This window comes from Podarcis gaigeae (assembly GCF_964106915.1).
Source record: "Podarcis gaigeae genome assembly, chromosome: 3".
NCBI lineage: Eukaryota > Metazoa > Chordata > Lepidosauria > Squamata > Lacertidae > Podarcis > Podarcis gaigeae.
The window spans coordinates 81,701,491-81,728,234 of record NC_139680.1 but is presented as its reverse complement, the minus strand read 5'-3'; the positions used below and the strand labels follow the sequence as shown (position 1 = coordinate 81,728,234).

At 42.2% G+C, this 26,744-nt stretch overlaps 1 protein-coding gene across 4 annotated transcripts; it reads right to left on the bottom strand.

Annotated features, from left to right (window-relative positions):
• Window positions 1-701: 701 nt before the first annotated feature.
• Window positions 702-26,718, bottom strand: LOC310841476 (visual pigment-like receptor peropsin). 4 transcript variants are annotated; one of them, XM_083732641.1, is made up of 9 exons: window positions 26,521-26,622; window positions 25,582-25,673; window positions 23,753-23,813; window positions 19,772-19,880; window positions 15,681-15,886; window positions 6,606-6,705; window positions 5,621-5,725; window positions 4,114-4,337; window positions 702-3,567 (listed from the first exon to the last, which is right to left on the bottom strand). In XM_083732641.1, exons 2-9 carry the CDS (start codon window positions 25,602-25,604, stop codon window positions 3,124-3,126), a joined length of 1,272 nt encoding a protein of 423 aa, XP_083588767.1. In that variant the 5' UTR covers window positions 25,605-25,673; window positions 26,521-26,622; the 3' UTR covers window positions 702-3,123. The 4 variants fall into 4 exon arrangements, with proteins under 4 accessions (XP_083588767.1, XP_083588770.1, XP_083588768.1 ...); XM_083732644.1 differs by lacking the exons at window positions 19,772-19,880; window positions 23,753-23,813; window positions 25,582-25,673 and having other exon boundaries at window positions 26,521-26,718; XM_083732642.1 differs by lacking the exons at window positions 23,753-23,813; window positions 25,582-25,673; window positions 26,521-26,622 and having other exon boundaries at window positions 15,681-17,413; window positions 19,772-19,877.
• Between the last annotated feature and the right edge of the window lie 26 nt (window positions 26,719-26,744).

Genomic DNA, 26,744 nt, shown 5'->3' with positions numbered 1-26,744 from the left:
TCTGTCGAACCAGAGCAGTGCACGGAAACGCCATTTATCTTCCCACCAGAGCAGTACCTATTTATCTACTTGCACTTTCTGGTGTGCTTTTGAACTGCTAGGTGGGCAGGAGCTGGGACCGAACAACAGGAGCTGACCCCGTCACAGGGATTCGAACCGCCGACCTTCTGATTGGCAACCCAAGAGGCTCAGTGGTTTAGACCACGGCACCACCCGTGTCCTTAGTTATGGTTATTATGGACCTGACTGGTCTAGCCAGGGACTGTGGCCTTTGGCCCTATACAAACAATGCCTCACATGCAAAGAATGAGGCATAGATCTGGTGGCATTCTCCATACAAAGAAACAATGGGGGAAAGACAGCTTTTGCTGCTAGACCAAAAGTGGGCAACTAAAAGGATAATCTGTCACAGACATATTATGTGAAGCATTGTGTTGAACATCAGGAAGAAGTGGCAGGACCATTTTTTAAGCCATCCTATGGCCTCCTCATCCTGCTTCATCTTCCAAGGAAAAGACTTGGCTACTGGCATCATTTGGTTCATTTTGCTTCTGAAATGAACCCAGGATGAAACACACTATATGCATTAGCTTTTCATTAATCATGGTAATGAAGTCCCTCAAGAAAAAAATCTCCCATTTTCTCCTAAAAATGAATGTGCCCTCAGTTCGTCTATGGCCATGAAAGACATCATAGTCCTCTTTCTTATTGCTTATAAAGTTTATTTGTTTTAAAATTGAAATTAGAGATGATAATCTCAAAACAAACATGCTGAGGGAGGAAAGGAAGGTTTTTTTGTAACCATCCCAAGGAATACAAATAGAAAAATGAAGCTTTTGCAAAGACACATTAGGCTCCCCCCGCCCCCTCCCTTCATGCCAGTGAGTGTAAAATTCCACAAGTTTTAAAAATGATAATGACCCCACACACACCACATTTGTTGGTCAAATGTACAAATACAAATAGGCGCATAAAAAAGAATATTCCAGAGCACAGATCTTTATCACATGTGCCCACTCATGGATACTGTGCTGTTGTCATGGCAGTCTTTGTATAAAAAGCCAAAAGAGAAAGAAAGTTGTTCATATCCATGTTGAAAATGCTGCACCAGGGCCTGAAATCCGTGCCAAATCATTTTAAAAACACAAAGAGCTCTCTTTATATAGTGAAGCAGTGTGCTTTTCATGGCACATGACTGCAGGCTCCTGGTCTCATCACTGGCATTTTAAGGGCTCTCTGATAGAAGGGCAAGTGAACCCCTCAAATGCTGGCCATAGAGAGACCCTAGGTACACCCTAAAATTTGTATGCCCCAGACTAACTCCTAACTACAACAGCAGTTCCTACTTAGCCTTAGCACCTTTGTATAAATATAAGACCCCTCCTGTGAAATTTCTGTTTATTTCACAAAAAATAAAGTATGCCTATTAGGGTTTTGCTGGGGATTTTCTTCCCCCCTGCATGAACAACACCCCCCTTTTCAGTGGAGAGATAAACAATACAAATCCCAATCTCTCTCTTTTATTAATATTAGGGTCTTGTCCTGGTTGGCAGAAGGTTTAGAGATAAGATAATTCCATGAGGGCCAAAATAGGGACATAGCATGCAGCTGTATAACTTGCTATTCCTCAAATGGTTATAAAGGAGCCTCAATCTTACTGGGATGGCAACCCATGGATGTCACCGGCCTCCCACCAATTATCAGAAGAGTCTCCCCCACTCCCATGTATTTTGGAGCCTTGTTTAAAAAAAGAAGTATGTCTTCCCAGTAAGAATTAGGTTCTTCTGCACCTGCAATTATTTAAGACAAAACAAGGTACATACCTTCCTGCTACATATTAAACTCATTTCTTGGTTTGGTTTAATCTGTTGTGGTTTTGCCATGAAGCTGGTGTTGGCAATTAAGAAAAAAAACTTCTGTGGTAGTTAGTTGATCTTTGATTTGTCTTTTTTAAATAGAATAATGGTTTGTATTATATGGTTTTATGTACAATGGTTGTAAACTGCTGTGATATTTTTTTAGAAGTGGCGGTATATAGATATAATTATAAATCAGTGAAGCTAGGTGAAGCTGCTTCTGAAGACAAAGAGGGAGCCGTTTCCTTGCCTCAGTCTGCCTCCTCTACATATTACCCACAATTAGGAGGGCAAAGGTGTCATTTGTACTTCTTAATTCAGACGGGAAAACATGGTAGCAATAGCAACAGGCATGAAAAGCACCGGTTGTCAATATGGCGTGCAGGGCAGTTTATTACATCTCACCTGTGGCCTGAGGTTCTGTCAAAGTGGGGCTTTGGGGAAAGAAGTCCAAGGGTCCCATTCAGAAGAGGAACAGGAAGGCCCCTTCTCCCCGCTGGCAGGCAGCGTTCGGAAGATAGTGAATTGATGCATGTTACCATCTAAAGAGGGCTTTCCCCCATAAGAACGTTAAGTCCGGAGTCTTAAATGACCTAATTGCACCTGCGATTAAGGACACAGGACTTCGGCTCTAGTGGCTCAGCGGCAGCCTTCAGACTTAAGAACAAGGGTTTTGGTTCTCATAACTGCTCTCCGGTAGGCAGCACCTGGGACCTGAAATGTTTAGTCTCCCACAGGGAGTATGTTAAAAGATTATCCACCCTCTGGTGGCTGACTGTGGAGCAGCATTGCAGTGCTATTTCCTGACCGGCCCCTGAGTAAATGCACTGTTGTGAGGACTGCAAGCAAAGTGAATAAAGCCAGGATTTTAAGCAAGAAATAAAACCAGCCGAAAAGATAGGTAACTGCTGAATTATATTATTTAGGTGGAGAAAATATTGGCAATTTTGTTTTTCTTTTTTTACCTGCCAGTGAATGGATTTCCCCACAAAAACGTCTTTCACTTGCAGCTGCAGAGGGGGAAACGAATCCCTGCTCAGGCTAGATGTGCTGCTCACCTTTATATTTAATCAGCCACGCAGCAATTTTTATGAGTCTCCCCTATGTACCGCACATGCTTTTAGTGCTGGTTTTATGTGTCCTGCTTCACTGGAAGTCGAGCTGGTATGTCATGTTAAGTGCTAGAGGAAAGGGCAGGGGTGAAAGGAATTGGGGCAGGAGTATCCTATGGGTTGTGTTCACCAGCTGCACATTTTGAACAGCCGGGTCACAGCCTGTCACATTCGATATCAGGGTTGTTGGACGGGGTATCAAAAGCACCAAGATACACCTCCCTGTTGACAGGGGGCGGGGTGTTAGAACGACTCCCCACACCAGAATCAGGACTCAGTGCAGGATGAACTTCTGGCGCGTATTTCTCCTCTCTCTGAGAAGGCGAGTTCTCCTGTTTCTGCTTGAGGTTCTTGAACCGCTTGAGCTTCACGGGGTCCTTGATCTCTTTGGCACAGTGCAGCAAGACGAGGATGTCCTTCCGGAATTTGGAGCTCATTCCAAAGTAGATGATGGGGTTGTAGAAGCTGGCAGATTTCGCAAAAAGGCTGGCGAGGATGCTGGTTAAATTGGGCACAGAGTAACCATAGGCGGACCACATGGAGATGACCGCATATGGGGACCAGGCTGTGATAAAGGCTGTGCAAATGACTATGGAGACCTAGAGGAGAGAAAACAAGACTTGCCTGTTTCCACTTTCTTGCCCAAGAGATCCCTGTAAAGAAGGTGGTCCTGGAAAACTGGGAGACCTGGATAGTATTTCCAAGTGTCTCATTGGCCCACAGACCTAATAAATAGGTTTCAATCCTCTAGAATTATCTGCCTCCTAGCTACCTCACATTTTAAGGTTGTCTAAAGCTTTACATGCATTTTAAATTAGAAAATTTAGTTTGCCTCTCACAAGCGCTGCATTTCCCAGCACCTTCAACAAATTACGGTTTCAGGATTCTTTTGGGGGAAGTCGCGTGCTTTAAATGCATGGTTTGTATTCAGCCACACTGTGTGCATGTGTGTTTGAGAGGGAAGGGGGTGGCAGAGAGAGAAAAGGAGTGTCCGCCCCGCTTTTGACTTTAGCTCCCATCCACCACTGGCCTCAATTCCACCCACGCCTTGTACGCTGCTCTGACCACTTCTCTGAAGGAAATGCAGCCCATGGCTTTTAAAAGTTTCTCCACCCAATGCAGACTAAAGAAAAGCCCAGACTGACCCTTGTGACACTTCGTTCCATTCTCCTCTGTCTATCAGTTGGGTCACCTGCTCCGCTTAATGCATGGCTCGACTTGACAGTATTGATGATGGAGACGTAAGCAAAAACCATGACAGACACAGGCAGGAAGAAACAGCAAATGAAAATGGACACTATATAAGACTTGTAGATGGTTGAGAAGTTAGCTTTTGCCCAGTCTATTTCACATGTTCCATACATGCGATCTAGGAAGCAAAAGAACTTGGTTAGTCATTCGGCTTTTTTAATACAGCTTGCTGCGATTTTCCAGTTTTAAAATTCATCAAGATTAATTTCTCTTTAGAATTCCAGGTGGAAAAGAAAATTGAAATGTCTTAATGAAGTCTAAGAATTACAGCAGAGTTATTGCCGTAATCTTCACTTTAGTTTAGCTTTCCACCAGAGTAATAAGCAACCACTTATTACTTAGGGACGCGGGTGGCACTCTGGTCTATACCACAGAGCCTAGGGCTTGCCAATCAGAAGGTTGGCAGTTCGAATCCCTGCGACAGGGTGAGCTCCTGTTGTTCGGTCCCAGCTCCTGCCCACCTGGCAGTTTGAAAGCACGTCAAAGTGCAAGTAGATAAATGGGTACTGCTCCAGCAGGAAGGTAAATGGCATTTCCATGTGCTGCTCTGGTTCACCAGAAGCTGTTTAGTCATGCTGGCCACATGACCCGGAAAACTATCTGCGGACAAACTCTGACTCCCTCGGCTTATAGAGCGAGATGAGCTTACAACCCCAGAGTCATCCGCGACTGGACTTAACTGTCAGGGGTACCTTTACTTTTACCTTTAATAAGCAACCACCTGCAACCTGCCCTTTTTAGCACAGAAATGGCAACTGGTTTGGTTGCACCACCACCAAAAGTGGCAATAACGAAACAGCCATACGCTGTTGTGGGGGTGTAAAAATGCACAAGGAAAGAGCTTCCCAGCCTCCTTTGGAGATATTTCTTCTTGAGTGGGTGAGGCATGAAAGATGCACAATCACAGTAGTGCTACAGTGCTCCTATGGACAGTGCTGACAAAGTGATCCCCCCCACCAACAGGAGTTCCTTTGAAATAGTTCCCACTGAGCAATGCAAAATGCTAAGTTATAATTTTAAAAATCCATATGGATTTTCAGGATAGATATATGTGACTCCTTCAGTGAGCTCTAGTTTGGGATTTTGAAGACTAAAAAACTGAGATTAGTGATGCAATCCCAAATATGTCTGTTGGACTCAGAAGTAAGGCCAATAGGGCTTACACTCAGGAAAGTGCATAAAGAGTTGCAGTCTAAATTGTAAAATGGTGATGCCTACATCTAGAATGCTTGGATCTAGAAAACTGACCTGGATTCCAGCACTATTAGACTAAAATAGTGTAAAAATAATACCTGATTTAAATTGCTCCTTGTAGATATTGGTTGTTGTGTTTCCAGATTCCCACAAATACTTTAGAGAGAAATTCCCACAAAGACCTTCTCCTAGAGAGAAATTAATTACCTGTGTAACTGCCCCATCCGAGGACTGGAGCTACTGACCAGAAGAAAGCTGCTATCCATATAAGAAAAAGAGCCACATTGATGTTGCTATTGTTGATACAATGCCCTGAAATACACAGCAGAAGATTGGTGCTTAACTCATTTTGCTATTGTATACTTAAGGCACACAGTCATAACAAAGAAAAATGGCACTGGTACATTTGTGCGACCAGGAATCCTTGTAGATTCCCTACCTTTGATGGAACTATTGGGATTGCAGCCCTTAGGTTGAAAGGTTTTGCTGTAGATTTCAATGAAGAAGAAGAGTTTGGATTTGATATCCTGCTTTATCACTACCCTCAGGAGTCTCAAAGTTAACGTTCTCCTTTCCCTTCCTCCCCCCACAACAAACACTCTGTGAGGTGAGTGGGGCTAAGAGACTTCAGAGAAGTGTGACTAGCCCAAGGTCACCCAGAAGGAGGAGCGGATTTGCGAACCCGGTTCCCCAGATTACGAGACTACCGCTCTTAACCACTACACCACACTGGCTTTCAATGAGCCACAGATTAGCAGTGTTGCCAGAACCCTAAACTGTGGTTAATCTTAACAATGGTCAATTGAAACAAGAAAGCTTCATAAACTATAGTGAAGACTAATTGCATTTTGTCCAGGTTTGGACACAAGGCTTAACTGTGATTAGTCTTGAGTGGAAGCAAAAAACTTCTGAAATTCTCCTGGCCCTGCTAAAGGAGAAAAGGGTAAGTGTGTGTGCAAAAGTTTAAGATCCACTGCAGCTTGCTACCTTAATGATAAACCATGGTTTATTGTTACACTCAAATTAGAACAATGTGTCTATAAGAGATTCTGTAGAATCAGGGTGAAGGGAATAACCCAGTTTTCTTTTAAAAACATTTAAATTAGGGCAAGTATGGCCTATTGTAAGAAAGGAATACCTGTGAGACAGGATATCAAGCCTTAATAATTTTGTGTTGTCCAAAATACCTTACCTCTGTCTGGATGGCATCCTTTTATATAGCGAGTCACACTAATCACTGTGAGTGTGTTAATGCTAGCAAGACCAAACAGCAGTGTCAGAAATCCATCAACCTGGAAAAACAAATAGTAATAGGGTTGTTCCCACATCTAAGTTTCAGAATGCCAGGAGCAATAACAAATATTGGGATGGTGCCAGTGAGCTCATATGTTCTTTAGGGCATACAAGCATCTTAGATATCAGTGAAATATTGAATGTCAGGGAGAGTTATCATCCATATGATCAGTGAACATGTAAGTATCTGAAAACCAGGGATAAATCATGTGGTTGAGGAGTACATTAAAAGAACAAGCAAACACATGCTTTAGACACACACTCCTAAGCTCCTGAATTACTGAAACGCAAAATGAAGAATAAAAGTACATTTAACATTCGGTACAGAGAAAGAGTATGAAGCAGTCAATCGAAGTATGCCATTGATTTCAGTGGAAGAGGCTCAGTTAAGTCAGTGGGGCTTGCAAAGCGCTTAACTTTGGATGGACTGTAGCCAAAAGAACCAAGCAGAAATCGAGCAGCTGAAACTCCCTATGCCAGGGAATGATTCACCCGCTAAAGTAGCTTAGCTACAATGATCCACACTTGTCTGCCAATGTCCCGTTTGGACAACTGTATACGTGGAGCTGCTCGTAAAGATAACTCAGAAGTTTCAGAATTTAGTTCAGAATTTGGCTGCCAGAATTCTGTCACGTGGGTAATTATAGAACTTCTTAAGAGTATTTCAATGACTGCCCATTCACTTCAGGTCACACTTCAAAGTGCTGCCGCCTACCTTTAAGGTTCTAAATAGAGCCCTGCATGCCCTGCCTTCTCCCATACTATCCTGCCCTTGCATTAAGGTCTTCTCTAAGAACTGTCACTTGTTGAAGTGTCTCATGCTTGCATGTAGGAAAAGACCTTTACTGTGGTGGTGCTGTGACGGACTGGCATCGACCTTACAGTCCTTTGGGCACAAGGTTTAGACAGGATTCTTTGCCCAGTGATTAGAAAGCAACTACATATATTTGGTTTTCAGTTTCTATCTCTTAGTTTTATTATGGTTTGTTTTCATTTTTAGGATACTTTACATCTTGTTTTTATTGCATTGCGTTATTGTTGCCCTGCTGTCCATGTGGATTTACATGTTCTTGGAGTTGTGTACTATTGCATTACCCCTATTCTTGTGGTTTTAACAGCAGATTGACAGCAGCGTGCAATTGTTTATCAGTAGGGATTTTCAAATGGTGCAATGAGCACATTAAAACATTGCCAAACCATGGTTTGGTGTTCCAAGAACAATTCTTGAAGAACATTGTGTTTGTGGGCTCTTGCCTTCCACAGCAATCATTCTTGGTTTACAGAAAACTATGGTTTGAAGACAATAACTGACTGTGACTAAAAATGGCAAAGAACTATAATTTGTTGTAAAATTTTCTAAGTGATGAGAATGAACACAGGATGGAGAGCATAAGCCCAAAACTCATTTAGCTTATTTGGCTAGTTTATTTACTTATTTGGTCTGTGTAGTTCTCTTCTTCCATACATACAATAACTGCTCAAAAATCCTACAAATTAACAAATTGGGACTATTCAAACATTACACCCACAACCTACATTGGTGACTGGAATATTATTTGTTGGACTTTTGAGAAGTTACCATACTTACTGAAGTGTGGAATAACATAACCATTCAGGCATCTAAACTGGCAAATTAAGTCTGACAACTTTACTAAACATCAAGGATGTTTAGCCAATCTCAGTATTGACTCTGTCAGCTCTTCTTACCAATTAGAAAATATTAGCAGATTGTCAGTTTTGCTTCCCATCCCACAATTACATCAATACTGTTGTGAGCAATTTAGAGAGTAGCAAATTTTTGTTCACTGATTGTCTGCATGCTAAGACATGAACACAAGGAAGGGTCCCATATTATAAACTGCAATATGCCCAGAGTACCCTATATCTATATCTCAATGTGCCTTTGCTTGAGGGCAATTCCCGTTTAACTCAAAAGCAATTAAAGGTAAAGGTAAAGGTACCCCTGCCCGTACGGGCCAGTCTTGACAGACTCTGGGGTTGTGCGCCCATCTCACTTAAGAGGCCAGGGGCCAGCGCTGTCCGGAGACACTTCCGGGTCACGTGGCCAGCGTGACAAAGCTGCATCTGGCGAGCCAGAGCCGCACACGGAAACGCCGTTTACCTTCCCGCTGGTAAGCGGTCCCTATTTATCTACTTGCACCCGGAGGTGCTTTCGAACTGCTAGGTTGGCAGGCGCTGGGACCAAGCAGCGGGAGCGCCCCCCGCCGCAGGGATTCGAACCGCCGACCTTTCGATCGGCAAGTCCTAGGCGCTGAGGCTTTAACCCACAGCGCCACCTGCGTCCCTTAGCACCACCTGCGTCACCTTAATTGCCACCTTAATTGCCACCTGCAATTACTTCCTGGTAAACATGTACAGGGCTGAGCTGCTAAGTACAGAATGTAAGTTTTTGGGGACTCCAGCTTCAGACAGCAAATTCATTTATTCTCCCAACTCTGGTGCACGTAACGAAAGCCTGGCACACAGAAATATAGACGAAGCTTTTTCTGGTATGGATATAAGGGGTGAGAAAAGCTTCACTTGCTAAATTCCTGTATGCTCAGCAAAGGTTTAATACACAGGAACACTTCTTCCTAAAAGTTGATAACCATAGGAAGCCCTTGCCTTTTAGAGGACACACTCCTATCTGAAACCCCAGAGGGCTCCTACTAGTCAGTGTATAAACCTTTTGAGATCAGGACACATCACCTCACCCCTTAAATACCCAGTCAATTACTGTGTTCTTGGGGGGGGGGGGGCTCCTGCAGATATCATTTTATCAGGAGGTGAAGGAATCAACCCACAGGAATTCCTATCTCTATTGACTTTTGGGCAGCTTTTGAAGATCTCCCAACATACCTCTAGCCATACCTTTCCAGTATGACTGGCAACTATAGATCCAGGTCCTTCAGACACTGAAAGATTCAGGCATGGTAGTCACACAGCAGCAAATATTCTAAGATTGACAACATCAGAATTCGTAAAGCAGATTTTTGTGGAGGGAATCTCCCCCCACAACCATCTTTCCTATACAGTAGTAGACAACAGGAAATATTAGTAGGGAAAAAGCTCTCTCCACCCTTTCAGCTTTTGGCTTTGCTCTGTGAGTTTATTTTAAAGAGACTCCATTGTTAATTAACCAGGATGCTGAGGTGAGCTTACACAGCGTGTCTCCTCAGCACTTTTACCACCTGCTTTATCTGTTAATGCTCTTAAGGGCTGTCAGTTCTATGGTTTGGTTGTTATTTATTTCCATCTTATACAAATGTCAGGAATAATGAACTATATATAGGCATGAATCCCCAGGAATACCTGTGCTTCAGCTACTACTTAATTAAGTCTGAGAACCTAATTCTCAACGCCCATTCCATTTAACAATTTCCAGAGGGGTATCTGGGTTAGGCCGCTGTAGCAATACCAACAAATGTTCCTGTGGCACTTTAAAAACTGATTATTATTTATCCAGGGGTCAGACTCTTTGTCCCATCCATGCAGTGTTATCCTGAGTTATAGGGAGGCATGGAGGAGAAAACTGATGCATTTGAAGGTGAACCTACATAATTCATGATAATAATAATAAAAAAAACAGCTTTAATTTGAAATTTGTACTTTTGGAAATCTTTCAATGAAGATCTTCAATCACGTGGAATATGCTCTATGGGAAGCTGGCTTCAGGCATGAGGCCCACTGGCAGACCAACTCTGCGCTACAAAGATGCCTGCAAATGTGACATGAGCCTGGTAACATCAACCCTGCTGTGTGGGAATCGCTTGCAGACAACTGCCTGGAGACTGACAGTCAGGTCATGTATCCATAGCAGTGACCAGAGGAGGAATGGCCACCGGGAGAGGCGCAGAGAGAAGAAACACCATGATGCATCTGCAGCAGCACAACCAGACACTACCTCTGCCCCAGCTGCAACAAAACATGTCTCTCCTGCATCAGTCTCTACAGCCACGGGAGGTGCTGTAACCTTCCAAAAGTTTGACTTCACCTCCAAAGGTGCATCCTCCATGGTCTCCCAGGACATATGGATGCCATTCAATGATACTTCCCTCTTGTTTCCCAGTGGCTCCTTTTTGGCAATAGTCCTGTTGCCGCTCACTGACTGAGTTCTCTATTAGGAGTGATATGGTCCACCAGAAACCCAAACGCTGCTCACCGAACACTACTTTCATGAACAAATGTGTTTTGGTAACTCACGATATGAGAAGACTCACCAGATGAGACATACGTGGAATACCAACATCGCTGTGAATGCAACTCTAAAACATGTTGCTTACTCAGATGTAAGTCCCAAAATATTATGTGAGGCTGCTCCCTAGTATGAGCATTTAGGATTGTAGTCTGTGTGCATTTTGAGGCTTCGGGGGATTTTTTAAAAGTCAGTCTAAGTTTCAGTCAGTTCCCTTGCAGCTGACATGACTAATTAATCCATGTTGGCAGCCTCTGCCAAGGCAAAAGGTTAAACACGTCCAAGGAATGAACTGTTTCTGGAGGACCGCTGGGTCAGTTTTGACGCATGCTAGCAGGGTGGACTGAGAAGATGAATAGAGCAACTTCTATCAACTTCGGCTGATACAGCAGCTGCAACCATCCAGCAGGATGGAGAAAGCCTGGAAACAGTTACCCATGCTCTGGTAACCTCCTATTTAGACTACAGCAATACATTGTGGGTATTGTTGCCTTTTTTTAAAAAAAAAAAGTCTAGAAACTGCAGATGGTTCAATGTAGGCTACAGTACTGTTAACTAGGACTTTGTCTTTCACTGCCAATGTTTCTTCAGCTCCATAGGCCCCCAGTCTGTCTGCGGGTTCAACTTAAAGTGCTCGTCTAAAGGTTACAGAGCCCTTAATTTCTTGGAACCAGGTTACAGTACCTAAATGATTACCTTCTCTTATATATGCATGCTCTCCTTAGAGGCTGTGGTCTATGTTCCCCTCCAAGTGAAGTGAGTAGTGACTAAGGAAAAGGACTTCTTGGTGGTAGCACCTCGGCTATGGAATAGCTCCCCTTGGAGACTCATCTGGAACTTTTTCCAACGTCTTTTCAGCACCAAATGAAGACCATTTTATTCTCCTGGGTTTTTATTTTAGTTGATTTGTATATCACCTTTTGCACAAACCACAGAGCGGTTGGCAGTATAATCAAACAAGGCAAAAACAATGCATAAAATCCCACTAAAAACCCACAACCCCTAAATGCAAAACATAGCAACCCACAACGGTTTACTAACTGCAGCAGAAACAAACCTTGTACTGCACACTAGAGCTCCTGTCCCTCCTGTCTGATCCTCTTTGGTGATCTTAAGAGCCTTTTAAAACCTCAAATGTTCGCATGTATTCCTAGTCCTCTGGCTACAGCAGATGGTCCTGGCTCCCTTCCTATCTTCCCCATCTCTCTTGGGCTGCCAACTGGCTAGAATTATATTGGCCCAGACGGAATTTAATCCTCAATGCTTGTTGCTGGAACAGCAGTTTGTAAATCCATGTGCATGTTAGTCGGTGTTCCTTGCTGTTCACTGTACAGTAGTTAAGGTGTACAGAATGTATTGAACCATGAGTGTTCCTGCCGCAATAAACAAATTAGGCCACAATCCAGTGCAGATGTAGGTGGATTTTAAGGCCACACTCTTCCCTAAACCTTTTTTCTTTCTTTTTCATTTATTGTTGCCACAGGCCTCTTTCTATTGCCTGTCTTAACACTGCTATTTTAAATAAATCCATTAGTGAGATCCATTTTCAAAGCAACAGCTGATTTCCTTTATGGGGGAAAACACTGAACATACTCAGAAGCACTGTACCTGTAGGTAGTTCCTCTATTCTGTACCAGACAGAATCCTTTCCAGCTCTATATTCTGATACTAATAGAGTACTAATACTAGTACTAGAGTACTAATAGAGAATCTGTTCCCATTTTGAAGGAATATTTAGCCATGCAGCCTAATCCTGTGCAGGTTTACTCAGAAGTAATTTCCTCACTGAGTTTAATGGGACTTTAGATTCTACTAAATATTTGATCTTTGTTTTCTGGAGATGGCCCTGGCCTCTCCAGCCCGATCCTGCCAAGGTGCTATAACAGCCCTCTTAGATCAGACCAAAGGCAGTGAGCAGTGAGGTGGCAAGTTTGCAGGTGGCATTAAATTATTCAGGGTTTGTAAAACAAAACAAAAAACAGGGTTACAAAGAGCTTTGAAAGGATTTCTCCAAACTAGATATATATGGGCAATAAAATGGCAATTGTGGTTCAATGGAACTGAGAGTAAAGAGATGCACATTGCAGCAAAAATCACCAGAGAACTTTGGATAGCTGTGGCTCTCTCAGTGAAAATATAGTCTGTGACAGCTATGAAACTGGCAAATTACATGGTAGGAATCATCAGGAAAGGGATTGGAAAAATAAAACTGCCAATATTGTAATGCCTTCATACAAATCTGTGATGTGGCAACACTTGAAGAATGGGTACAGTTCCAGTGATCACATCTCAAAAAGGATTATTGTAAAGATGGAAAGGTGCAGCCAGGATTATTGTAGAGATGGAAAGGTGCAGCCAGGATGATCAGGGGCCTGGAGCAACTCCCCTGTTGGAAAAGATTACATTGCTTGGAGATCTTTAGCTCAGAAAGTAAGGTGGAAGGACACACGTGATAGAGATGTATAAAATTAGAGGTGTACAGAAATGAATTATGCATGGTGTGGCTAGAGAGAAGTTTTTATTCGTCATAACATCTGAACCCAGCGAAGTTCTTCATACCTCAATATTAAACGATGGAATTTGCTACCACAATATGTGGTGACAGCCATCGACTTAGATGGCTTTAGAAGAAAAGTAGACAAATTCATAGAGAATAAGAAGGCGATCCATGGCCACTATTCATGATGGCAACACGCTGCCTCCAGGATACCAGTTGCTGGGGGATAGCAGTGTGAGAGAGCTATTGCTCTCATGTCCAGATTGAAGGCTACCCATAGGCATCTGGTTTTCCACCATGGAAACAGGGTACGAACGTAGGCCATTGGGCTGATCTATCAGGGATTTATTATTATTATTATTTAGCTCACCATCCTGTTTCCCAGCCTACATTGGGTGTTTATGGTTCACTATTGTGTACCATTCTATTGTGTAGAATCACTTATTCAACCCTTGATCGTCAAAAACTTACTATTCATGTTTCACCTCACCCTCAGCAACATCTCCTTATATTAGAGTTTTCAAATACAATTAGCAATCTTGTTTACATGAAGGTCTGATGAAATGAATGCTTAGGAACTCTTCCCAAACCACTGAACAAATGAATTTCACTCCTATGTGTATAAAGTTTGTTTGCCAAGTATCACACACATCAAGTATTAGGTATTTTAAATTAAGGGCAAAAATATGTTTCTATACATGTAAAGCCAAATTGTAAATTCTGGTGTGGTTTATTTTCCTTCAAAATATTACCAATGCTTTCAGTATTGGTCATTTCATGGAAATCTGATGGCATACTGTGACTGCACGTTCTGAAGTCTGTTAACACAATTTTAGTTTCCTCTTTGCAGGTTAGAAAAATAATTAAAAATGGAATGTTGTTGTTGGCAAAAGTTTGTTTTGTGAAGCCAGAGTTCTAGTCAAAATGACAGCCAAACAAACACTGACAGCAGAAAGACATAATTTTTCTGCCACCTGATATATCTGGCATACCTCTCAACAAATTAGGTGGCAATTAACTCATGCTACACTTTTAAGAAATGTTGGCAAAAACATTTCTTCTATAATTTAAAAATGGACAATGTTCCTCATATGTTCTGTTTAAAGCTCTGTTATGGATATTTGTTTTAATAAAATATTTACACAGTCACTTGACTAACATTTTTGCATGAAAATTGAATAAAGGGACATTTGTTTCAGCATCTCTGCCCAAAATGTGGCCCAATTTGGATTTCCATTACCTGCTAAATGGTCTCAGAAACACTATCCCTCAGTTTTTACGGGCAAAATGGAGCCAGAAGTTGACTATAAAATGAATAATCCAAAGGAAAATGTAATCCCGAATTCAGCTCAGTTACAAAAGAGAGTGCAAACCTGCACTCAATACAATTGCCTAAATCTTACTGGATATTTGATTGATTGATTGATTGATTGATTGATTGATTTGATCTGATTTGGGATCATTGGGATTTAAGCTACCTATCTGTGTGCAGGCCTATAGCCTAACTGCACAGGATTGCAGCCAACTTACAACTTTTCCATGGGAGGAAAAAGATTACATGCTACCTATAACTGAAAATTGAAGGCCAATGTTCAGGTACTGCAGTGGCCCACTGAACATCAGTGTCATCTGGATATCCAAAAGTTGCATTATCTCCCGCTGGTCTCCCAAGCTTTGAGCAGAGATGTCAATGATTTTTCATTGCACCTTTTAAATTTTATTTATTTATTTAGCTGGAACAGTTCCAACTTTTTTTCCACCAAAGGAAGCACTTGTAAATGCTGGAGTAAATCCACCCCTCTTTTTCCTGCATTGATCTTGATTTAGCACAGAGTGCACCCAACAGAGCCTCACCGACACATATCATGACCTGCCAAGTACTTGATGACCCCTCCTCCTGTTTTTTGTATTGCACATCAGGGAGAAAAAAATAAATGGGAAGTTTACTGAATGCTGAATACTTGTATGTAGTTGGTGAAATGTATTCGGTTTAGTGATTCACAACTTGTGCAGCACTGGTATGGGATTATATCTGCCCTAACCACTTAACCAGGGTTTGTAAACCAGCTTCCAATTAATGAATAAGATGCAGGATGTGGTTAGCATTGGTGCAGATGTGACACTAATCCATGATTAAAGTGACAAGGGAAGAAAGGTGGTTGAATTTGCTCTGGAGAGGTGAGGCGGGAATGTATTGCAAGAATTGTGTCTGTACTAGGCCATGGATTATATATGATATTTATGTTTCATGACTGGCCGAGCCACAGAAATTTAGTTCTTACCTGACAAGTCCATATGGATGTGATCAGAAATCCATCGTCTCTGAATACGTTGAAGATTTCAATGATCCCGCGGGAATAACCAAAGACAGACACACTGGCATCAGATACAGCTAGGTTAAATGTCAAGTAGTCCGTGGGCTGAAGGGTAGCCCGCTGTCTATAGAGTACAAAAATTACAATGCTGTTCCCAAACCAAGACATCCAACCTGGAAAATAAAAGGAAATGCTCAGAATGAAAAGCTGCAAAAAGCAGTCCTTGTCAAGTAGGAAACACTTCACAGCACGAAGACACAACATTATAATTATCGCGGCTTCTACACTGGAACCTTGTAGTGCTGCAATCAGCTGAACGTAAGTGAGAAATGGGACTGTGTATTCCTCTTAAATGTCTTTTATTTGCTTTTTAATGAACATGCAGGAATATGTTGTGGTACCTTAAAAGGTAACAAACTGTATAATAGCATACGTGTTGGTGAGGAGGGTGAGGTCAGAAGGAAATTAAATGCATGCAGTACTGATGGCCAATTGCATTGTTAAAGCCAGCTGTTCAAGAGCAGTTGACAATAAGTTTGTAAAGGATCCATAGTCAAGCCTTACTAATAGCCCATTGAACATCATAGGACTTAGTTCTCAGTAGATAATGGTTAGGATTGTGTCATGCTTAATGAGATCACCAGGGACATCCCCTCAGGCCTCAGATTTGGCCCTGAAATCAAGGTCTGGGATGCCCCTGCCCAGGAAATCCTATAGAGGAGATAGGAGCATACCATTAAAATAAATGCATATAACTTCTTCACAGACATGGGAAAATAATAGTGGTAGACTGATGGATAAGATGGTCATACTAGCAAAAGTAGTTTCTTCAAAAAGCATTGATTGAAGGGTCAAAGAGACTTGGCAAAGGCAGGATTTAGAAAGTTTCACCACAGAGTTGAGGGACCTTTGTTCATCTGAGTGCCAGATTCCATCATACAGAAGCCTTTGGAGGCCACGTTGGTGGGAGAGATCAGAGGAGGGAGAGCTCATAGTGGGGCAGATCAGAAGCAAAAGTGCATGAAGCCATGGAAAGGGCTCTTACCTTTGTACAGTGGGCTACATTCTAGCCGTGAAAAAGATAGTTTCCATGTGCATCTTTTTCCAGCAAGGCAAGCAAAGAGGCCTCATTGCAGATCAAAGACCCATTCCAGCCAGGGAGAAGCACTCGAGGGCACAGAGCTGGGCCAGTGAGGACTGTGGCATGGACAAGGAAGGGCTGGATGAGGAGGACTGGAGGGCTGCATCCTGCACCCAGGCTGGAGGTTCCCCACCCTTACTCTACAACGTCATTCTGCGGATGGAGACCATCTGTTTATCAAGAGGCTTTCAACCCACTGGACATGTAAGCATTTTTCTTTCCTTTTTTGAATTGGGCATCCTTGAGTATATCTGAAGATAATTTTAAGAACACAAGGAAAGCCTGGTATGATCAGACCAAAGGTCCATTAAGTCCAGCATCCTGTTCTTACTGTGGCCAACAAGATGCCTTTGAGAAGCCCACAAGCAGGACCTGAGCACAAGAGCGCTCTCCCCAATTGGGATTCCCAGAAAGTGGAATTCAAAGCCATACTGCCTCCAAAGCTGCAGGGCAAAGATAGTCATTGAGGCTGATATCTGTACCTGATAGCTTTATCCTCCATGAATTTGTCTAGCCCTCTATCATATGTCTGGTTTTCTCTTCTTTCTCCACAATTCTGCTTTGTTTTTTGTTTAAAGAGGAAGTGGCACATATACAAACAATCAGCAAATACAGACTTTCAGGTTTAATTTTGTGTTCATTTTTTATGACTTTCTAGTTCATTATGTTTTCCACATGCCCATCCAGACTGGAGAAGATGAAGACTGCGGTTGTGCAACGTAAGACAAGTAAACTGCCCAAACTCCAGTTAAGACAAATCAAAGAACATCGTTACTTCAGTAAGTACTGGTTATGTGCTAGAACAACAATTAAGCACATTTAAACAAACATAGTGCACTAATGACACTTAAAGCCCTAATTACTTAACAGCTGATGATTACAAGGACAAAAAAAGGGTTTTAAACTAAGAGGTGGTTGTCAGTGGCGATTAAACATTAGGGAGCATCTCCTATAAAATTCTGTCAGGGATGCATTAGAATCTTCTTCTTATTTATCTGTTTAACAGGATTTATATACCACTTAATCATCAAAACCTCCAAATGGTTTACACAAATGTATTTCAAACTCGTACCTTTCTGAACCTGGCAATGGAGTTCTCTGATCAAAAAATGTTTTCAAAAATGCACATATTGGGGAAATGTGCATAAAACGTATATATTAGTGAAAACAGTTTACAAAAATGCATTATACATATTGCATACAGAAATGTATTGGGCAAAATTGCATACATAAGGTGAATATTGGGAGAAATCTGCAGCGAAATGCTGATCAGGTCTCATGAGGACTTTTAAAATTTAATTTCACAAACTGATGCAGAGATAGGGAGAACTGAAGAGTAGAAAAATGTGAAACTGAGAGAAACTGAAGTTGACAGATTCATCTATTCCTACCATAGTAAGTTGGATGGTTTACAAGACACTACATTGTGTTGGAGGTGTTCCTTCTGCTAAACACAGGTGAGAGGTGAGGTTAGGAGACAGCATTCCAAACTGTTTGCCCCGACACTTTCGTGTGTCAGTTGCAGTGTGTATGTCTGTCATGCAAAAGCTCCCCGTGCTCCTTCCAGGGCTGGAAAGGGGTTAGTTTAACCTCCAGTTTGCTAGTAAAACTGAAATACCGTGTCATGAAATGATGTATGTCTAAATAGTGTGTCACCAACATGAAAAGTTTGGAACGCTCTGGGTTAGGGCAAATGGGTATTCACATTCTCTGTGTGAATTAATTTTAACAAAGCACTCCTATAATAGAAAAGAAACACTTCAGTTTTGAATTATTGTATTCATGTGTAAAACAAAGTTCTAATCAGCTAAAGAAAAAAAGAAAAAGTAGAAAAGAAAAGAACAATTCAACCAGCTGTCCTCCCATGTTAAAATTGTAGGAGAAACTGCATCAATAATTTTGACCATTGCCTTAGAAAACACATATTTAGTTCACTAATACCAATGTAGAACATTATCTAGCAACTTCGGAATATCGAATGCATTAAAAATTAAGAATTAAGAAGATTCTTACTCTTGATAGTGTCTCGCTTATTTAAAATGTTTAAAATCTTGACACTAGGACTCTAGTGGGTCTATAAGAACAGTGATATTCCTATGATAGGCCTCAGCTATTCACCAGCTTGTTATATTACAGGGTCAGTATCTTAAAGAGGGGGAAATGCAGCACTACTGTTTTATTATTAAGTAAGCACAGCAGTGCCAGTATGTTCAAACTTCTGTACTCAAATGTCTACAGTTTAATAATGCTTGTAAAAGTAAATGTTACACAGTGTAGATTACTTTTTTGAATGCAGAAACAGCTTAAAGTCTTACAAATTTAATAGGGCAAATGGCATAATTTATTAGTCTTTTATTGTTCCACAATATTTTTATATTTGCTGCAACAGACTAACACAGTAATCACCTTGGAAATTATCAGTTACCTACATCACACACAAACTTTAATAATCTGAATTATTTTTAGCATGCAAAGCAAATACATCTTTTAGTTAGCAAGAGGTGTAGAGTATTGGAACAGTAAATAAGTGACAGCAGTATTTCACTAGGATAATATGAGGTCATCTATTTCTGCACATGATTCTTCTCCCATCCATTTTATTTCTTTGCCAAAGAATCTTCAACTGCACTTTAGTAGAGGAGCAGCTTGGATTATATGTAGGCTGGTTAACCCCAAGTATTTGGACTCAAGCCATTTTAATTCCATTTGAAATGAATGGGAGCTAATCCAGTTAAAGTCCAGTATTTCATCTTACCTGGACTTAACAATATTGTCTTCCCACTTCCAAATGTTTCAATGTTTTCTTTAGTAAAAATGCACCACTGTTGTGTTTCAATAAGAGCTGCAACTAATTAGGCTCAACAGAAGTCCCTGTGAATTTTGCAGGCATGCTTAATCCATAAATCCATATACATACCCAGAGCCAGTAGATAGAAGCCAATGATCTTCTCTCCTTGTTCTGAGACAGGAGCGTCTTTGTTCAAAAAGGAGATATTGTTGTTTCTCCATGGTGCCTGAGGGGAACTCTGAAAAGACATTTTCTGTAGTTTCTGACCCAGAACTTGCCCTTTCCCCAGGTCCTGATGCAAAGAGAAAGAAACTGACCTGAAACCTCTGGTCGCTCTCTTTCTATGGAGCCCTGAGACTGATAAGGCAGAGGGGAATCTAAGGAGACAAGTAGCAGCTTTGCAGCCTGCTGGCCTGCTTGCATTTGCTAATCCTATCTATTAATACTGGTGATCACCAATCTGTGACTAGACAAAGACCCTGGCGCTTTGTCATTTACCTGGGGCTAAAGTATGCAGATGGTCACTTCAGCATGTAAAACTGTGGCATCAAAAAATGGAGGTCAGCTTGAGAAAAAATATGTGGTAGGTAAAAATCAGGCTTACAATATGAAAACACAAGGTGCCCACATTCATTATGTGCAGAGACACATAGCCATAAATTGTTCTGAAGGAATTTCATCATCATAACAACAGCAACAGTAATACCCCAGCCACCTGGGTAGCTTCCAGCATGTATAAAAACATAATATAACATCAAACATTAAAACCTTTCCAATACAGGACTGCCTTCAGATGTCTTCTAAAGGTTGTACAGTCATACCTTGAAAGTCAAATGGAATCCGTTCCGGAAGCCCGTTCGACTTCCAAAACATTCAGAAACCAAAGCATGGCTTCTGCAGCCAATCAGAAGCTGCAGAAGTCCCATCGGACGTTCAAGTTCCAAAGAACATTTGCAAACCAGAACACTCACTTCCTGGTTTGTGGTGTTCGGGAGCCAAAACGTCTGAGTACCAAGGTGTTCAGAATCCAACTCCTTGACATCTGATGGGAGGGCATTCCACAAGAAGGGTGCCACTGCTGAGAAGGCTCTCTGCCTGGTTTCCTATAACTTCACTTCTCTCAGTGAGAGAACTGCCAGAATGCCCTGGGAGCTGGACCTCGGTGTTCAGGCTGAACGATGGAGGTGCAGACACTCCTTCGGGTATACAGTACTTTTACTACTAATATAACATAATATTTTACCCAAGACTTCCACAAACGAGTTCATATAACAACAGATTGGTGTTCATGAAAGGAAAATTTATCTTAGATAAACCATGAAATTATTCCTTGTTTCTGTACATTTTAGAGGGTGGGGATTAACAAGCGCATTGCACAACCTTTTCACCCAACCATTTGAGGGGTGGGGTAACCAAATATGCCTTCAAAAAGGGTGGGGTGCAAATTATGTTTGGATAATTATTTCATGGGGGGGGGACACATTGTCACATGGGCATCCCTGGGGATGCTGCTGAGCTAGAAGCCTGCCTGGAGAGCTAGGTGCTGCTGTGAGCATGCGTAACATTTTTACTTGCACAGTGTTTAAATAAAAATAAAGACTCCCGCAGCCACTTTGCACACTCAAATAAGGCAAACACAGCCCTCCCCATTCTTCAAAAAAAAGTTCTTGCCAATTTGCACTGCCCATACAAAAGGAGCAGAAAACAACACCCCCATCCTAAAGTTGCAGGGGAAGCAGAGGAATGCATGACCCTGCAGATTTGGGTACCAAGTATTTGTCCAGCACTAAAAAGAATGTTGGGAAAGATATAAGGGCACAAGGAGAAGGGGACGACATAGGACAAGATGGTTGGACAGTGTTCTTGAAGCTACCAACATGAGTTTGACCAAACTGCGGGAGGCAGTGGAAGACAGGAGTGCCTGGCGTGCTCTGGTCAATGGGGTCATGAAGAGTTGGACACGACTAAACAACAACAACAAAAAGAATACCTTTCTGATCCTGTCACCTACACACACAGTATATGGCAATAAACATGGCTGCCCCCATAGATCTGTGGGGGTGCCATTCTTTTTGCTATAAAATATCCTTGGGAAGCTCTCAGGGCCAGGTCTATGAGGGCAACCATCTGCCCCACCTCCCAGCTTCTGTGTGAGGGAAGGGACATCATCATACCTTCCTCAGCTATCCCTAGCTGCAGCTGCTTCTTTGGGCAACTTTGGGGGCTATAATTCCCAGTCTGGGTTGTGGCCGTTTTCTTTCTCCTCAAAGCTGAGGCAGTGCTGTACAGAATGAAGAAGTTCTAGTTACAGGTAGGTAGCCGTGTTGGTCTGCCGGAGTTAAAACAAAATATTTTTTTTTTTTAATACTTCCCGTAGCACCTTAGAGACCAACTAAGTTTGTTATTGGTATGAGCTTTGCATGCACACAAAAGCTCATACCAATAATAAACTTAGTTGGTCTCTAAGGTGCTACTGGAAGGACTTTTTAAAATTTTGTTTCAATAATAAAGTAGGTTTAAGATTCTATCCTCTCTGTGGGGGGAGTAATTTGCTTAATTGTCTGTCTCTGGTACTGTACAGTTGCAAATTTGACTTTTTACAATAATTTGACTTTTTTTAGTTTTTACTTGTGCAGGATGAGCAGCCTCAAGGTTAAGCTGCCATTGTGGATATGTCACATTATACAGTGGTACCTCGGATTACATACACTTCAGGTTACATATGCTTCAGGTTACAGACTCCGCTAACCCAGAAATAGTACCTTGGGTTAAGAACTTTGCTTCAGAATGAGAACATAAATCTTGCTCCGGCGGCACGGCGGCAGCAGGAGGCCCCATTAGCTAAAGTGGTGCTTCAGCTTAAGAACAGTTTCAGGTTAAGAAGAGACCTCCAGAACAAATTAAGTTCTTAACCCAAGGTACCACTGTACCACCAAAATTAGACATTTTGGTGTTTTGTAAAAGAGATTGAAATACTAAGCACCCTCAAGTTACATAACAACATAGTTCCCTTGTTGAACAAGCTACATGAATAGCCCTTAATATTTGTATTTTGGAAAAATGACCTCCAACTTTTGGGCATCCACTCCCCCCCCCCTCCAACACGATGGGAAAGGAATCAGCAGTGCAGCTTCTGGGAAAGCAAACTAAGGTTTGGCTTAGCGTTGGGTCGCCCCTGGTTCTTTTGTGTGCTCGCCAAAAGAATTGTTTATGGAACGCAGGCATTTAGGCCATGTGGTAAAGAATATGAATTTCATCACAAGGCATTATTTCATCACAGCTCAATAGATGCATCGTTATGTCACAGACAGGATATAAGTATTTTGTGTAGAAACTCCATTTTTGGCACATCATACTGGCTGGCAATTTGAAGCAAGCAGCTTTCTGCCAATATAAAGCAAATATAACATTTTATAACCAAACCAATAGTGCAGCCTTTGTATGCGAGAGCTTTTACTCCGAAAGGTACACGACTCATACTGAAGTACTCAGAAGCCATTAACCTTTTAGTAATTAGAAAGACACTAATAATCTTGTTCAACAAGCTAAATTATTCACTGGAAAATCCCCCCTCATACTGGGATATGTTGCTATGAGCCATGATGTCCCTTTAGGCTTTGGTATAGACAGGTTATTGAAGGCAGGGAGCAGTGATGCCCATATACCTGCAGGCAGAAACATTTGGTTCCAAGCATCTGAAATGTTCTTTGAGTCACACATGAACACAGTTTTGACTAGTTTGGCAGCACTACCAACAAGTTAAGGGGGGGGGGGGACGTGGCATCATGGCAGCCTTCTGCACCTCCTTTTTCAAAGCCAACTGCCATTGTAACAATCATGGCCAGTGAGTATTTTGATCACCTTTCCCGTTCACTGTTGAGGTTTTGACCAGGGCTGCATTTGCTGCCTGTCCTCATCCCGGCATTCATGGGCAACCTAGGGTTTATTTCTAGCTTTCCTTACCAGCACAAATACTCTTCTGTGGGAAGGACAGAAAGAGAAAAACAACAACAAACGAATATAAGCTTAACTTGTTTTAACAATGTCAACATAGCAATAGGACATGGGGAATATTTTCAGACTTAGAAACAACAACGAACGTTTACTCACATTTTTGATAAACTGTAAGAGTAGACTTCTTGTGCTAACATCAGAAATGGTTCGTGAACTTCTGAATGGAACAGAATAACAGAAAATCGCTTTTCATTTGGAAAACCATGTGTACCTTAAAGAAGAGTTCCACACTTGGAGAAGGGACTATATTACCCTCAAGGCCCCTTCCAACTCTACAGTTCTAGCCCCTTCAATTTATCCTTTAGATCAGAGTGCCCTCTAGAGTCTTATAGCATTTTATGCAGTCCTCTGATTGTCAGTTCCCTTTCCCAAATCCTGCTTGGTTCCTAAATTAGACTCTCTCTCTCTCTCTCTCTGGGTGCAACGAAGAGCTTCAACCAGACTTGTACACTTTCTTTATTGTGCTCACAATAAGAAGTCTTCCCCCAAAGAAAGAAAGGTTTTGAATAAACACCGCCAAAGGGTAACAAACACCATATAAGCCAAATGTCAATCCCATCCAATAAAAATGGCCACAGTTGAAAAGTGTTGGAAATTGACACATTAAGCCTTCTTACTGTTAAACAAGCATGTGATTATTTTTTTCTGTGAAAACTATTATTCATTTAGAAAATTAATAAACTGCTTGATCCAAAAACAAACAAAGAAACAATTTCCAAGGCCCAGATCCAACTACATAAAAACAAGACTCAAATATACAGGGGTACAGAGTTACAGAACAAGCACCATGTATCTTAACAGGCATGTGGTTAAAGGGGTGGGAGCTGCATAGGTAAAGGTAAAGGGACCCCTGACCATTAGGTCCAGTCGTGACTGACTCTGGGTTTGCTGCGCTCATCTCGCTTTATTGGCAGAGGGAGCCGCCGTACAGTTTCCAGGTCATGTGGTCAGCATGACTAAGCCGCTTCTGGCGAACCAGAGCAGCTCACAGAAACCCTGTTTACCTTCCCACCGGAGCGGTACCTATTTATCCACTTGCACTTTGACGTGCTTTTGAACTGCTAGGTTGGCAGGAGCAACGGGAGCTCACCCTGTTGCGGGGATTTGAACCGCCGACCTTCTGATTGGCAAGCCCTAGGCTCTGTGGTTTAACCCACAGCGCCACCCACTTTAAAACTCCTGTGTGGATCCACCCTCACTGACCAGCTCCAATACTTCTGGATTGGAGAACTACTTTGGGCCAAGTGGTTTGAATGAGGCTGGGTGGGACATCTCTCATGGATGCTTTTGTGATTCCTGCATTGCATGGGGTTGGAATAGATGACCCTTTAAGTCCCTTCCAACTCTACAATTCTGATTCTATTATGAGAAAACCGGCATTAGAAAAGCTGCCCTCTTAGCCTGCATTTTGATCTGCCCAGCCTTACAACAAAGAAAGCAAACATCCAGTGAGTGGGCTTCTGGTCAAAGCTTCTTTAGCAGCAGGAGAGGTACAGTGGTGCTGGTGGTGATGATGATGATGATGATGGAGGGCGAGATCAAAGCTTGACTTGGCTGCAGAGATTTAAAAGCAAGCTCCACAGGCGACTGCCTCTGCCTTGGAAGACAGCCCTGCACCTTCCTACCTCAGGAAGCCTCATGGAGCAGCTGCACCCTCTTCCCTGTAGGCACCTTGCACCCATGGGGTAAAACAGCCTTGCCTGGTGGCGTTACGAAACAACCCCTCTGCAGTGCCACAAATCCAACTCAATGGTGTAACATTGGAAAGGGTCGATCACTACCTGGGCAGTTATCTTTCCACAAGGGCCAACATTGATGCCGAAATGCAGCATCGCCTGAGCTGTGCGAGTGCAGCTTTCTCTTGAGGACAGGGACATTCGCAGGGAAACCAAAATGATTGCTTACAAAGCTATTGTACTACCAACCTTACTGTATGATTGTGAAACATGGACCACTTATAAAAGCCATCTCCTTGAAAGATTCCATCAACAGTGTCTCCGAAAAATTTTACACATCACTTGGGAAGAAAGGTGAACTAATGTCAGTGTACAGGATGAAGCAAAGATCACCAGTGATTGTTCAACATCAACTTCGTTGGACTGGTCATGTTGTTCGGATGCCTGATTATCATCTTACAAAGCAACTACTCATCATGGCAAGAAAAATTGATGACCTATGCAGAACTGGCAAAACTGACATATAAGCTATGGGACAAGGATAACTGTGTTATCAGGCTTTGAATAAACATTCACAAACTTTTTTATTGATGATAATCAGCTAAATAGTTTGAGGATCTATATAACTGTGTAACATGCAGAAAACAGCATTCTTAAAGAAATCAAAGACTGGAACTGGCGGGTGGGGGTGGGTGGGTTTTGTGTGGGAGTGTGGGGGGAGGGAGGGGAAATGGGAAAAAAATAAGGATGATATGTTTCTGGATAATATGTTTTGTTTTAATTTTGAATAAAAAAAAAGTTTAAATAAAACCAAAGCAACTACTCTATTCCAAACATAAAAATGGAAAGCATAATGCTGGTGGTTAACAGAAAAGGTTCAAAGACTATCTCAAGGCGAATCTAAAAAAATGTAGTATAAACACCGACAACTGGGAAACACTGGTCTGCAAGTGCTCCAGTTGGAGACCAGCCTTTACAGAAGGTGTCATGGGCTTTAAAGACACTCAAAATCAGGATGAAAGGGAGAAACGCGCTAAGAGGAAGGCGCGCTCGGCAAACCCTCACCATGATTAACTCCTGCCCAGAAACCTATGTCCCCACTGTGGAAGGACGTGTGGATCTAGAACTGGCCTCCACGGTCACTTACGGACTCACTATTAAAACCGTGTTTACGGAAGACAATCTTACTCGACTATCAGTGATCGCCAAAGAAGATGATGAAGACCCTGCGGGGGGGGGGGGCTCCCTTACAAGAACCCCTCAGGCGTGCTTCTCTCAGCCCCGGCAACATCAGCCAAGCGGAGGCAGCGCTCCTTGTCCTGGGGGAGCCTCCGCCGAAACGAGCAGCAACCGGCCAAGCACCGGTCCTTCCTCACGCCTCCCTCCTTCCCACCCAGCCTGGGAAGGGCAGT